Source organism: Lutjanus erythropterus, chromosome 8, assembly GCF_056507025.1.
Source record: "Lutjanus erythropterus isolate fLutEry1 chromosome 8, fLutEry1.hap2, whole genome shotgun sequence".
Classification (NCBI taxonomy): domain Eukaryota; kingdom Metazoa; phylum Chordata; class Actinopteri; order Lutjaniformes; family Lutjanidae; genus Lutjanus; species Lutjanus erythropterus.
This window is the reverse complement of record NC_139324.1, coordinates 36,402,588-36,416,246: the sequence shown is the minus strand read 5'-3', so window position 1 is coordinate 36,416,246 and position 13,659 is coordinate 36,402,588. Positions and strand designations below refer to the sequence as shown.

Here is a 13,659-nt window from a genome sequence, read left to right as displayed (position 1 = left end):
CAACAGCTGCCCAACAAAAAATGGTGTTGTCACTAAACACTCCTTTCTAAAGTTGCCATAATTATCAGATACCTTATTATTGTGCTTTCCCTATTCCTGCAAAAACGTAGATACTCTCTGTTCAAACAATTCATTCTGATTCTTAGACATTGCCTGTTTTTTTGGTACACAACAAGAAGTATTGCACTAGAAATACAGAACCAGAGCCGTGCTTGGAATTACTTTTCTTAATGCTGTTATATTAAAAAAAAGAGCTTTGTTATCTCAAGATAATCAATACATTATCATGAGAAAACAAAAGGTCATTCCCTCTAATGTTTATCAGACATCAGGAGTGCCATGCCAGCATTAATAGTTGGCATCTTGACAACTGCAGCAACTGATTTAAGCTGAAAATGTCAGATCAAGGAGGACCCATTATTTATTAACTCATCACACTGTACTTCAGTCAAGGTCTAACACAGTCATAACCTTCATTGTGTCTTTATTTTAGAGATAAAATTCGTATCAATGCTTAAATTTCATAACAGTGATCCTGAAGGCAGAAGTCAAGTGGGATCAAATGAACCAGACTCATTTTTTTGGGTTCGCCATAATTAACCTTTGATTTTGTGTTTTCTTGTGATAAATTAACTCATTTCCTTGAGAAATCAGCCTTTGGTTTTTTCAAGATAACAGGATAAATTGGCTTCTCATCATGAGAAAACAATCATTGCTATCTCAAGATAATGAAATAATTCACTCACAATCTAGAGATAACATGGCATTAAAAAATAATTGCACAGCCGTTCTTGGCTTCCGTACAGAAATCCACAAGGGGTGAAAAACAATAAGAGGTACCACGAGCACTTTGACTGTAATAGAAGTCTTCAGTTGAGATTGAATAAAGATTAAATGAATTGTTTGTCGCTACCTGAAACGGCATGTTTGGAATTGATTTTGCTCACTCCACCAGGAACACCTTTCTTCCATCCTATTTGTTGGCTTTTATTTACTTAGTAGCCGGCCAGAGGAGAAGTGCAGCTACTGAGACAGGCTCATTTTAGCCACAATGGAATGGTAAGGCAACGCAGTTAAAGGCCTCGGGAAATAAAGGTCTGGGTTACTGGGATCTGGGGGTTTTCAGGAGCATGGCCAGGAAGGTCAATAAGGAAGCTGATCTTAGAGGTGGAACCAGTGGTGAAGGGGTTGGGGGGTTGGAAGGGAGACAAGGGCAGGAAGTGTTAATAGAATCAGAGTTTCCTCTGGATGAGCTCTCGGAACAGGCTTGGCTGGAGGGTTGACATGTAATCATTGAATGTCATAGTAAAGCAAAAACCCGAGCTGCGGCTCTTAGACTGCACTCTTGTCTTTGATATCGCTGTCAGAATTTGACACAGGTGGTGACAAATCATGTAAGCCTTGCAGTTTCTTGTAAAATTCAAAAACAACAACCAACCCTGCGCTAATATGATGCATAAGTGACGTTGCCCTTCCCCTCTATAACTGCAGCAAGTCAAATTATGGGAAATATAATAATCCTTTTTTATAAGCGCAGAAACTTTCTCTGAGAACTTTCCACTAAGATGAATAGTAGAACGAATATGACAGAACAGATGAATGGATTATAAATCACAGCAAAGTCATACCTCTGGACCGCTGATAGTATATAAAGTGAAAGGACGCTGCAGACCATGCATCTTTATGAAGCCTCCCTGCATCTACACACTGTCATTCATTCCTTTTTGCTGCCTGTAGCTTTTGCACACCTCTGCGATGCAAGATATCTATCAACAATACATCATGTGAAAGAAATATAATCTTGAGAATGTCACAGCGTGAATTGTCAGTTTTTACTGTGCTGTGGTATCAACATTTACATCAGCGTCTTTTTTTTTTCTTCTCTCTTTTTGTCTTCCTCTATCTCAGACCCTGTAGCCCAGGCTGACTCTTGTGCCAACCCCAGTGGGAACATCAGTGGGTGGGTGCTTGACAGAGCCAGCACCAGGGAGTTAATACCACTCAGTGTTGCTGGAGGTGTGACACAGTCCCAGCCCTCTACACATTGATTCACACAGGATTAAGCCACTGCATGATGCTTCAGGCGGGAGGGCTGGCGCAGCTGATTTACCGTCCCTGTCAGACTTAACGTCTTTGGTGGCCTCTTCTGCCCTGCTCCTGTCCTCTGTGGAAGAACTAGTAAAAAGCATCTGCCACTGCACCAAGCAGATCGCCCAAAGGGATGACTGGAAGTCATCTTGCTCAGGTAAGGTGTATCTTCAGTAATTTCTGGCTTTTATTATAGAATGCAGCTACATCCCTTTGTCATATCTGACCTGACAAGTGTTCATTTTGTCAACAAAAACTATGCTGAAACACAACTGAAATGAGACTAAAGCTGAATTAGAAGTCCCCTTTGGAAACGAGATGTGACATAATGAATAACAAATAAAAGCTAAGCTGTTTTGTGAAGGGGAGATGAATGAACTAATGAACTAATTAGCCTCCTATTTTAATCCAAACTCTCATTTACTAACCTGCGTGAATCTGTGAAGTCACACACTGCTGCCTCTAACTTGTGATTAATAAAACAGGTTCCTCTGCCGCCCCAAAATATTTCTTGTTCAGAAATTGATTTAGCAGCTTGACCTGTTGCACTGCCGTTAATGAGAAAAAAGTGCTGTGGATGGGATGTTAACAATACTTTCAGTCAGCTATCTTTCGTGTTGCTATTGGAGACGGTGATTATGTTCCAGGATTAGTGTGGACTGTCCACCATCAAAATCTTCATTTATGTGTTCACTAAAGAAATATTACTATATGATCTGACCTTTTAGCTTCTCCTCTCAAGCTAAACTCAGACACTGAACTAGTTAATAAGTAAGTGAATCAGCTTCTAAATGACTGCTGCTCTGTAGGGGGGAGCGCAGGAAGGCCAGCGGGAACAACAGAGAAACAGTGGTTCTGTTCAAAGAGTTTAAAAATGATAACTAGATTTACTGAGGGGAGTCAGGCTGTTGGATTAATGCAGATCAGAATGTCTGTGACACTGTGTGTGCAAACAAGTAAACACTGAAGATGGAGGCAGCTGTTGCCTCAAAATGCTTAGAGGACATGGGGCTCTATTGTCCGCCTGGTGCAAAGTGATGCACAGTACAGCTGTCATTGCTGTTTTCTGTACGATGCAGTTAGCATTTTCACGCCAAGTGTATTTGTCTTAATATGACGTGTGGTCAACAAAAACCTGGTCAAGGACACAGTATTTTCCTGCTATTTAAAGGACACTTCATTCAGGAAGTAAGATATGCCTCCATTTGCTGGTTCTGGGGCATGGCAGTTAATCCAGGAGTCATAAAAATTAGCATTCTGATAAATAATAGACACGATCTGCATGTCTGGGAGATGTCTAAGGTTTGCTGGGATAGAAGCAGCCCCCTGTGTGCACCGTTACGCATGACAGTCAGCCACTGTAATTTCATTAATTGTTTAAATCTGAAAGGATCTCATGTTAATCAATGTCCTGTGTTCTTCTACACATCCACAACATCTCACACAGTTGGAGTTCATACAGTGAAATTATTCAGAGTAAAGCAGCCGTATAAATCCTGACTTCCATCAGAGTTGTCTAAAAATATTTTCTGTTTCCTCTGTCCTGTCAACTTTAGCTCTACAGTTTTTAGTTTTCCATCTTAAATATTAGCAGTATTTGCTGCAGTGACATTACTGTGTGCATGAAAATGTTTAAAAGGACTGAAAGCAGCCTCTCTAATCATTTAACAGTCTTAAATTATGTGAGCTTTCCAGGTGATTTCTTTAGTGTTTGTTGTATTGATGTATGCTTTCTGTCTTTAGCTATTTACTTACATGATTAGAGAGGCTGCTTTCAGTACTTAACATAGAAACATTTACAGACATGCTGTAATGTTACAGGAGTCATGTTGCAGAGCTTCATGTGTAAATGCACACACACACACACACACACACACACACACACACACAGTTTGGACATTTGGAGATGCTTCATCGCATTTCACCCTTGTGTAAATCATCTGCTATTAATCAGAATGTTAGTTCTTATAACTCAACGACCTATAGTGCCTCAATCACCACAACTGGGTAATTTCAGTTTTCATTTATTCACCTCTTCAACTTGCAAACTCTGTCTTTTAAATTGCAGTGCGCCAGAGGCAGGTGCACCTGCCTCTTAAATGGAATGGGAGATGACATTGATTGATTTAATTCCTTTATTTCCTACACTGAAAACGCACCTATGATTAATTATGAGACAATACAACTCCTTTGTGCTTTACTTAATGCCCAGATTATGTGCCATTTAAAAAGCAAAGTGGAACTGGACACGAGCCCTTAATGCATGTGCAGCATGCCCTTCAGACCATGCACTGCATGCAACAAGGCACATGAAAATTAAAAACGCATAACAAAAATGGCCTATGATTTCATGAACGAAAACTAGATAAAATATCGTTAGGTGTTGTTTGCCAAAACATGAGAAATACTAACAAAAATGAAGTGAATAAAAAAACATAAATATCACACAAAAATATCAAAATAAGGTGTTAATACTGGTCCCAAACCAATTCTGCAGAATCCTTGATTAAATGACAGCATTTTTCTTCTCTTTTTAAAATTTCTTCAGTGTCTTTGCATTGCAGCTGCAGTGTGGTTAAGATTGGGGAAAGATGGCCTCATTAAGATGAAGTTACACCTTGTTAAGGTCAGGGAAGGATCGTGATTGTCGCTAAAAAGGCAAATGTTAATTGCACGTCTATGATGGGAGAGAACTCAATTCTCCTGCATGAAAAGCACACGCATCACATCCATCCACCACCTCAACCTACAAATCCTTACAGTTCGCCTTGCTGTGTATAGGACACACTACGTTTCTTTGGCGCCATTTGTTTGGTACTGGATGTAAAATGTGAGGCCTGGATTCATCCAATATTAATGTAATTCCTGGTGTGCAGTGCCTGTTTTTTTGTACAGTCCTGATGAAAAGGAGAGGCTCAACCTTTTTGGAAACATCAAATACATGGGATGTCGTCATCTGTTCAGCCAACAAAATTGGGAAGTCGTCTTTGTTACAGTCGATTAGAACAAGGCAAAATGTGTCGAAAGAATTCAGAAACAAAATGGATATGGACAGCAATATTCTCAAATATCAGTCCGTACAGTGACAGATGAATGCAGCTGCACCCACAAGCCTGTGATCAAAGGAATACAAAAAAAACTGTGATGTGTGTTGCATTTGTGATTGTTTCAGTGCAGTCTTTCCTGCCAATGAAAACATCTGCAAAAATCAGCTTGTTTGGGTGAGGATAGATTTCTCTTTTTATATTGCCAAACCCAATTAAAAACAATTACATGAATCACAACGTGGAGAAAACACTTGCAGCTGTGTTAACCTGAATATACTGGATGCGGCACACAAAGAAGAGCACAGGGATACGGGCAGGAATTTGAGCCGAGAATGTGAGGACAGGACAAGCTGGTTGGCTACATAATTGTGTGGAAACCCGGGGAAGAGGGCGGCATCTCTGGTTGAAACGCTGGGATCAAATGCCTCTGTTTCCACTCCAGACAGAACTGGCTGTTTGGCTTGTTTAAAGAGAGGCTGGAGGATCGCATGGTGATTGTTCAGAGCCTTGGCACACCAAATTAGCTTTTGCCAGAGATCTAATCAAACATTAATTATTGTGACCACCTGTGAAATAGAAGGCTGTGGAGTGTTGCTTGTCTGTTCCCTTATGGTCGCTGCAGGGTCCTTACTTTCTGAATCCAGTGAGTGAGCCCCGAACAAGGACCACAAGAGACAGGGAGGCAGATTGCATTCCATCAGATCATGGAGTATCTAATAGGATGCACAGCAGCATCTGAGCCCCGCTGCTGTTTGCCAGGTTTTCAGTGGCCACAGAGAGCCTGGCATGATTCCTTTGACCCAGATATTTAGCAGCTTAAGAGCTTTTCTTTTTTAAGATTTTCAGGATAGCCTGTATTCCTCCTCTTCTGACAGGCACAGACTGGATGAGCCTGAGCTGTGTGAACACAATTGCCGCTAACTCCTCAAAGTGATGGGGCTGAAGAAAAGCAACCAGTCATCTGATTTTGCAAACCATATCTAACGCTATGGTAATATCGAATGTCCGTCTTTGAAAAACAATACTGTGATGCCCCCGGGGGTCATGCTTGTTTTCTTGTTCAAGGCCGTGTTTTTCAATCAGTTGTGACATGTTCTGTCAGCCTATGGAGAGCGCTGCTCGTCCCATGAATAGTCAAATTAGACTGGCTGGAGGGAGGATGTAATCTGGGTGCAGTCAGGTATGGCTTCCAGAGCAGTGCAGCCCGAGAGATTGGCTAGTAATCAGCAACCAGAGGTGTCTAATTGGCATATGGCTGTGTAAGTGCCAGACTACTCTGCTCATTCATCCAAATAGAATAAATTCTCTGGCCATCAAAACATGTGAGACAAAGGCCGCTTTAGCAATAATAATAAAAATAAAACAGAGCATACATTCCATTAAAAGTGGATTTATTTAAAGCAGAGAACAATTAACTTCAGGTTGACGGATTTCCAATGAGACGTGCCTGAATAGTATGAACGATTAGAATGGAGGACAGATAGGAATAAGAGCTCTATGTTGAAATGCCAAACCCTGAATTTGTGTTTGCTCTGAGTTTAAAAGCCTCTGACACAAAGAGACCAAAACACTTCAGACAACTATAGAATAACACATCAAACCCGGAGGGAAATTGGACAGTCCATCAAAAAACTGGGCATCTGGCAGCCCACTTCTGGGCACCAAGCCACGTCTCCCCTGCAATTCTTTCTCATTAAATAAATTTTGCCCCCACCAAAACACAGCTAAAGCAGCAAAGTAAAAATCTAATTTCCCTGAATGAAGTCAAGCAAAAAATAATCTAGCGCCCACCGTTTTCAGAGACACACCATGTGTAAATAATCCTAAATCTCAAATGCCTGCTGCCTCTCTCAGTAGTTAATCTCCCATCATAATCTCTCTTTGATACTTAGTTATCCAGATAAAATGTGAACCTACTGTGTTGTGGTGATCTGTAACATTAAAAGATAAATTAAATTAAGAACAGATTTTTATAATGTCCTGGTGCATGATTAAATGCAGTAGGTAAAAATAATGCTTTTTTGTTAAAAACAGAAGAAAACAATTTAAACAATCCACCACTTGACAGTTACGTCTTGACCCAAAGGGAGAGTTTACCTGAAAATCAGCAAAATATATATATTTTCTCTGGCCTCTTTATCCATTTGGTTTGTTTGGGTGTGAGCTGTCAAGTTTTGGAGATATTGACCGTTTGATTGTAATAGAACTAAAAGGCACTCGGTTTGTGGTGCTGAATGTGCCAAAAAATATATTTGAAAAACTCAAAAGCAATGTTTCTTTACAGAAATCATGACCCTGTTACTCAAGGTAATCGACAGACCTTGAGGTGAGTGGTTTCATATGGGAACTATCTTTCTTTATAACATAGAAATAAAGTCCTTTCTTCATGAAACTGCTCACAAAGCAAGGGCTGTGGATTATCTTGAGTAACTGAGTTATGGTTTTTGGAAAAATACATTGGGCGTCATGCATGAATCAAACACATACACAGATTTTATCTTAAACTGCACATGCAAAGAATTTATGAACTTTTGTGGCATTCATCACTACTTTCATACTCCGTGTATGCCAATATGCACAAAAAACAACTTGCGTTTATACTGTGAAATATTATGACAAAAAAGTAATTCATATCACAGACAAAATTTATTTTATTCATTTAATAATTTTAAATTTTTACACTTAAAGATGACTAGGTTACTGAGACAGATTCTTTTAAAACCTGTGTGCCGTTTTGGAGACAAAATGATCTAATCCAATTTAACTGCAAAAGTCCTGGCTACTGAGATGTTCCAGAGAGCAATTGGTGATAGGAACAGTACAAATGTTAACAAATGAAGAGAAATGGAGAGAAACAGAAGAGAAACGATCACAAGATCCCTCTCAACACTATTTTGCAGGAACGTTTCTTCATCCTGTCCTTAGCGCCGCAACTGGTTCTTCAGCACTGAGCGCTGTCCAGATTGTTGTCTGTCTATGCAAGACAAGGCATATCCCAGTCCTCTGTTAAATAGGTATTAAAGCTGGATTACTCCACAGGCAGCTGCTGACACCACGGACATGCTTTGTGCTCCCTAAAGTTCAACTTGTCACTTCAAATTTTATTATGAAGCCTCAGTCAGTGTTGGATTTATCATTATGGATTTATTTTACCATGTCTTCATGAAGACTCTGCAGTTCAAGGCTGGATTACAAAGCTTTCAAAAGGGATACAGGCGCTCCAGGACCAACATCAAGGTGCAACGCATTAGTGTTAGCATTAGCATTTGCTTCAGATTAACTTTAGCCTCTCCTGCACAGCTTAATTTGGACCTAACCCAGTTGCTTTTACGTCAGCTGGGAAACAACAGATTAGACTTTTCTCAATCTTGAGAAGCTGCAGCGTTTATTTTCTGACATACTGTATCCTGAACTGTACATTTACTGCCAGAGTGACAGCTTACTGCCTTACTGTTGCTTTCAGCCAGCTGCTCGCAATGTCTCCGTTACTGCTATTCCTTATGACAGTATGCATCAGTAAAGTCCAATGAAATGTATTTATTAAAGCAGTGACAGTAAACTGCCATCCTGCAGGAAAATGTAGCTTTATCACCACAATAAGAAGTGCAGCCATACACCAAAACAAACTAGATGCGTACTGGATAGATAGTACCAGAGAGCAGAGGAAAATATGTATTATGTGGCGATGATGCCAACTTGTAAATATCTATCTTGTAAATAAATATAGTTTGCATAAACTTTCTAACTTTTTCAGGTGTTCATTTTTTATTTTTTCTCTCTATGAAGCACATTTCAAGCAATCTAATTTTGTGCCAAGTTATTTGGTACAATTCTAAGTTTTGCTGTGAATCAGACAGTGTCTTAGATTTGACGTCAAGCTCGATGATTGCAGAATGACCAAAAAAAAAAAAACTGCAGGGAGTGATGTGGGATGATAAGCCAATAATAACAAATCTCACAATACCCAAGTGCTACAGTTTGGCAAGATTTGTTTTTGGAAAATGAATCACCGTAGTCATGAACACCATAACATCAGTCTCTCAAAGCATCAGGTGTTACAGATTCAATTCCATATTCATTAATTTTGCTGTTGGTGCAACACAATTAGAGGCCTAGTGAATCCAGGACTAATCCCTAACACTCCTAGGACATGAATCACAGTAGCAAGAGATAGGAATAAATGAGCTGCAATAAAAAGGTACTAATACCCTGTATTACTCCAAGCTTAAAGTCTCCCCTTCCTTCAATACATGTTTCCACTTCTACCTTGGGAGGCTGGAGATGCTCAAGCCTCTCTGACTAATTATTTTTGGTCTATGTGGGAGGAGGAAGCGGGCACAGTATCGCACTCGTATGCCGGATTTAACAAAATGCAACACTATGATTCATGAGTGTTATGCACTCTGGAAGGTGACACTGAATGTCATGTTTTCTGGGCTGGAGGTTTCAGTGGGACATTTCCTGCACGGCCGCCTCAGAGCGTCTGAGACCTTCCTTTGCTTCCCCCACTTTTAAAGACACGCACGTCTCTTCCTCTGGTCGATCCAGCCCACGTCTCCATATTTGTTTTGGTGAGTGAGAAGCTGATGACTGATCATGTTCTTTCCACAGGAGTAAGAGAGGAAGCAATGGGCTGGACTATGACTCTAAAAGATGACTTTGGGGTCATTGCGTGGACACGGCGAGCAGGGAACTACCTCAGCCTCTTCCTCCTCCTGTCACTCTTCTCCGTCTCCGTCCAGTCAGACATCGTGTTTCATAAGGAGCATCACTTCTCATGGAGAGCAGGTACGATGCTTAATTACTCATATTCGCTATGAATGTGCACTCCTGGAACTGAAGATGCTAGAACTAGAACCATAAAGCATTCTTCAGATTGTCCCGAAGCCTTTAAAAGCTTCCACTTGGAACCCTTTCAGAGTTTTACCCAAGGTTTTATTTAGAACACACTTAGGGGGTTCTGTGAGAACCATTTTATAATCCAAGGGTATAAGCCAGAACCCAACCAGATGGTTCTTTGAGAACCCATTTAGAACCCATACATGGGATTCTGCTTAGAACTTCTTTATATCCCAAGGGTTTTATGTAGAATCCACTTTCTATCTTTATCTAGAACACACTCAGGGGGGTCTACTAAGAACTTTTTTTTACATTCTTCCTTACAAGGCTTTAATCTAGAACATACTTATGGGGTTCTACTGAGAACCTTTTTTTCAAGGCTTTTATCTTGAACACACTGAGGGAGTTTCATGAACCTTTTAAATCCATATGCTTTTATCTAGTACCCAACCAGGGGGTTCTATTGAGAGATTTTTTATATTTTAAGGGTTTAATCTAGAACACACCCAACATTCTACCAGTAACCTTTTTATATTCCAAGAATAGAGTACCTTGAGTGGGTCCCACAGAGAACCTTTTATATTTTGGTATAAAGAAGCCTTGGTGAAAGAGTTCTTGAAGGATTTCAGCAATCCTTCAAGAACTCTTTCTTCCAAAAAGGGTTCTTAATGGAACCCTTAGTTTTACCTTTGACAAACCTTTCCTTTGAAAGAGGGTTCCTCAGAAGCAAAAGATTCTTTGTAGAATCTCAGTCTTTCAGGAGGTACCTTTCTGGAACCCTTATTTCTAAGAGTGTGTTAATCAACGCCCCTTTCTGACCGTACAAATTGAATCTTCCAGGTCAAATCTCTTTCATCTCTGGAGAAACATCACTTTAGGAGGTCAGTTATGATTCCTCACATTCAGATATAAAACTAGACTTCGTTTCTCTCTTCATTTGCTGGGGATGCTTCTATGGTGTTCCATTCAACTGTGAGAATTTAACAAGACAGACCTCTTTGAACCTGTTATGGTTCATACAGTTGGATATGCTGCGTGTGGTGGCCCACACACACACACACACACACACACACACACACACACACACCAGAGTCAGACAGTCATTACTACTTCTCATTATAGGAGAAAAATACTGTACAACTACATTCATTCTCAGTATGACCAGTTCTGTTGGGAAAGTAATCCTCCTCTGTGTGACACACATTGTTGGGAGCATAAACCTTGGGCTGCTATTGGACATCATGAAGCCAGAGGGCCCTTCCGCCTGTGCAGTTAGCATAATAATGCCTCCTTTCTGATGGACTATCCATCCCTAGCCCCGTGGTGACAAGCGGAGCCGTAATGATGTGTATACTGTGGTAACGTGACACGGTTAATGAGACATCGGTGCACAATAAATAATCATGTGTTGGTATGTTCTGCAGAGGATTTATTGCCCTAGTTACGTCGGGTTGGAATGGTTTCAATGAACAGCATGCTGCATACCGTACATGTGCACTCAACAGAACTGTAAATGCTACACTTTTGTTTTTGTTCCCATTTTTCTTGCATTTTAGTAAAGATCTGCGACTTCTTCTGTTCATACAGAAATTTTCCTCTCTCAAAACGTGTTTGCAAATTTGTTAAAATCTCTGTTGGAGAGCACCTCTCTTTTGCCAAGATGATCCATCCACCTGACAGGTGTGGCACACAGAGATGCTGATTATACATCATGATTATTTCAGGTGTGCCTTGGACTGATCACAATAAAGAGCCATGCTAAAATGTGCTGTTTCATCTTAAAAAAAAAAGACATTTGTTAGCAGTGTTGGACAGTAATGTCTGCTCATTAACTCATCACTTTCACTCTACCCAGTAACAAGTAGTTTAAGGCCTAACTAATCACAATGTTTTAAGAACCACTGATGGTACTTGAGTTTCAAATGAAAATACTATGAGATTGTTGAAATGTATGTTGAAGGAGAAATCTGTACTATATTTACTTATTTCTTTACTTCTTGTTTACTTCTGGGTGGTAAAACTTCACTGGATCATTGGTTCAACAACAAGGTATGAAAGTAATATGTAAGGAACAATGTACAGGGAGCAGGTCGTTATTGTGAAATAAACCCTGACAGTGCGACGCAGGGATCTTGAAATCACCCTGAAGAAGTTTATTTTGCAATAATGTCCTGCTCACTGTACATCCACCTGCGTATTACATTGTTACTTAGAAAAAAATGAATAATTAGACACAAAATATAAATTCTAAAATGGTTTTACAGATTTAAAAACTGATTTTATTGTTCCTCCAGAGCCTATGATAAGAACTGCATCCATAGCAACGGTCTGTTTATCATAGCAATGGTCTGTTATACAGAAATAACAAACCTTAGAATGCTTTAATTTAATAGAAATAATAATTTAATTTAATCAAGTATTTAACTGTGACAGATAATAAAGTAATAAAAGTAGAATTCAGTGCCTGGAGAATGTATTTTTTCAAGATAAAACGGCACATTTTAGAGCGTCCTTTCAATGTGACCAATCCAAGGCATACTACGGTAAGGAGAGAGAACGTTGACAAAGAAGTAGTGCTCACTAACACGGATTTCAGCAAATTTGTGGACAAAATCTTATTGAAATAACCCTTTGCGTGCTTATAAGAAGTCTTGGATCTTTCACTTCAACTCATGAAAAATGGGAGCAAAACAAACGTGTTATTATATTTCTGTTGAGTGTATGCAGTGTTCTGTGAATGTTGTTTTTTATACATCACAAAAACCTTTATATGCACCCATGCAATATTTTATATAAACCAGTTATCATGTTTGCGAGTGAATCACCTTTTGGAAGCTGTATTGAAAGTCACATCATACCTCGACTGCGTATAAAGGGAATTTGAAGTAATCTCCAGATTCATCCTTCACTCGCTTAACAAATTCAATTGAAAATGCATTTCCAGAGCAGCTTGAGGAGGAAAACTTGGCCTTCCCACACAAAAGCCCCACTTGCTGTGCGATTAGCACTTTCATTTCTCACTCTGTGGTTGGGTAATGACACTGCCCAAGTGATAAAGAGATTGATTAATTTCACTTGAAAGAGCGTATGTTCAAAAGGAACGTAACCGGGACACCAAGTGTGAGGATTTGACATCCTTGCAGGGCTAAGATGGCTTATGAGTTGTTGCTTAACTGGAAATGAAAACCACTTTAGAAACAAGAAAGGAAATCTCAAACATAACATGCCTCACCTCTGAATATATTTTCCTAATGTCTGTTAGATGCCTGGAGAAACCGAGGGGCTGTAACACAACGCTTTGAAGTGAAATCTAACAACAGGAACTTCAGTATGTTGCAAAGGTGTTGATTTACAGTATAAGGATAGATTTGCTATAGTTAAGATAAAAATGAGAAAACAGTCATTGGGGGCCAAACATCTGTTTCACATTCACAGTTTCTGCAGCAGTTCCAGGCTTTATGTTACAAGTATTACATTCATTTGGGCAAATATTGATTTAACTTCCCCATGTCGACCATGGACATAATATATTTGAATACTCAATTTGGCTGACAAGCTCCCTTTTTAATTTTGGACTTGTCAATGCAGGAAAGATGTGCTCTAAATTATGCACAGCCACCCCATTGTGTGTTTGGTGGGTCTATCTAGGCCAGCAGCATTGTGGGGTAAATCTTTTGTGTGAGCC

At 39.8% G+C, this 13,659-nt stretch overlaps 1 protein-coding gene across 1 annotated transcript in view; it reads left to right on the top strand.

Annotated features, from left to right (window-relative positions):
* The window catches only part of thsd7ba (thrombospondin, type I, domain containing 7Ba), a 323,272-nt gene that overhangs the window by 63,751 nt on the left and 245,862 nt on the right, over nucleotides 1–13,659 (top strand). Inside the window, exons 2-3 of the mRNA XM_084725418.1 lie at nucleotides 1,909–2,245; nucleotides 9,747–9,923. Of these exons, the coding sequence (XP_084581544.1) occupies nucleotides 9,764–9,923 (160 nt within the window). The 5' untranslated portion in view covers nucleotides 1,909–2,245; nucleotides 9,747–9,763. The remainder of the gene's footprint in view (nucleotides 1–1,908; nucleotides 2,246–9,746; nucleotides 9,924–13,659) is intronic.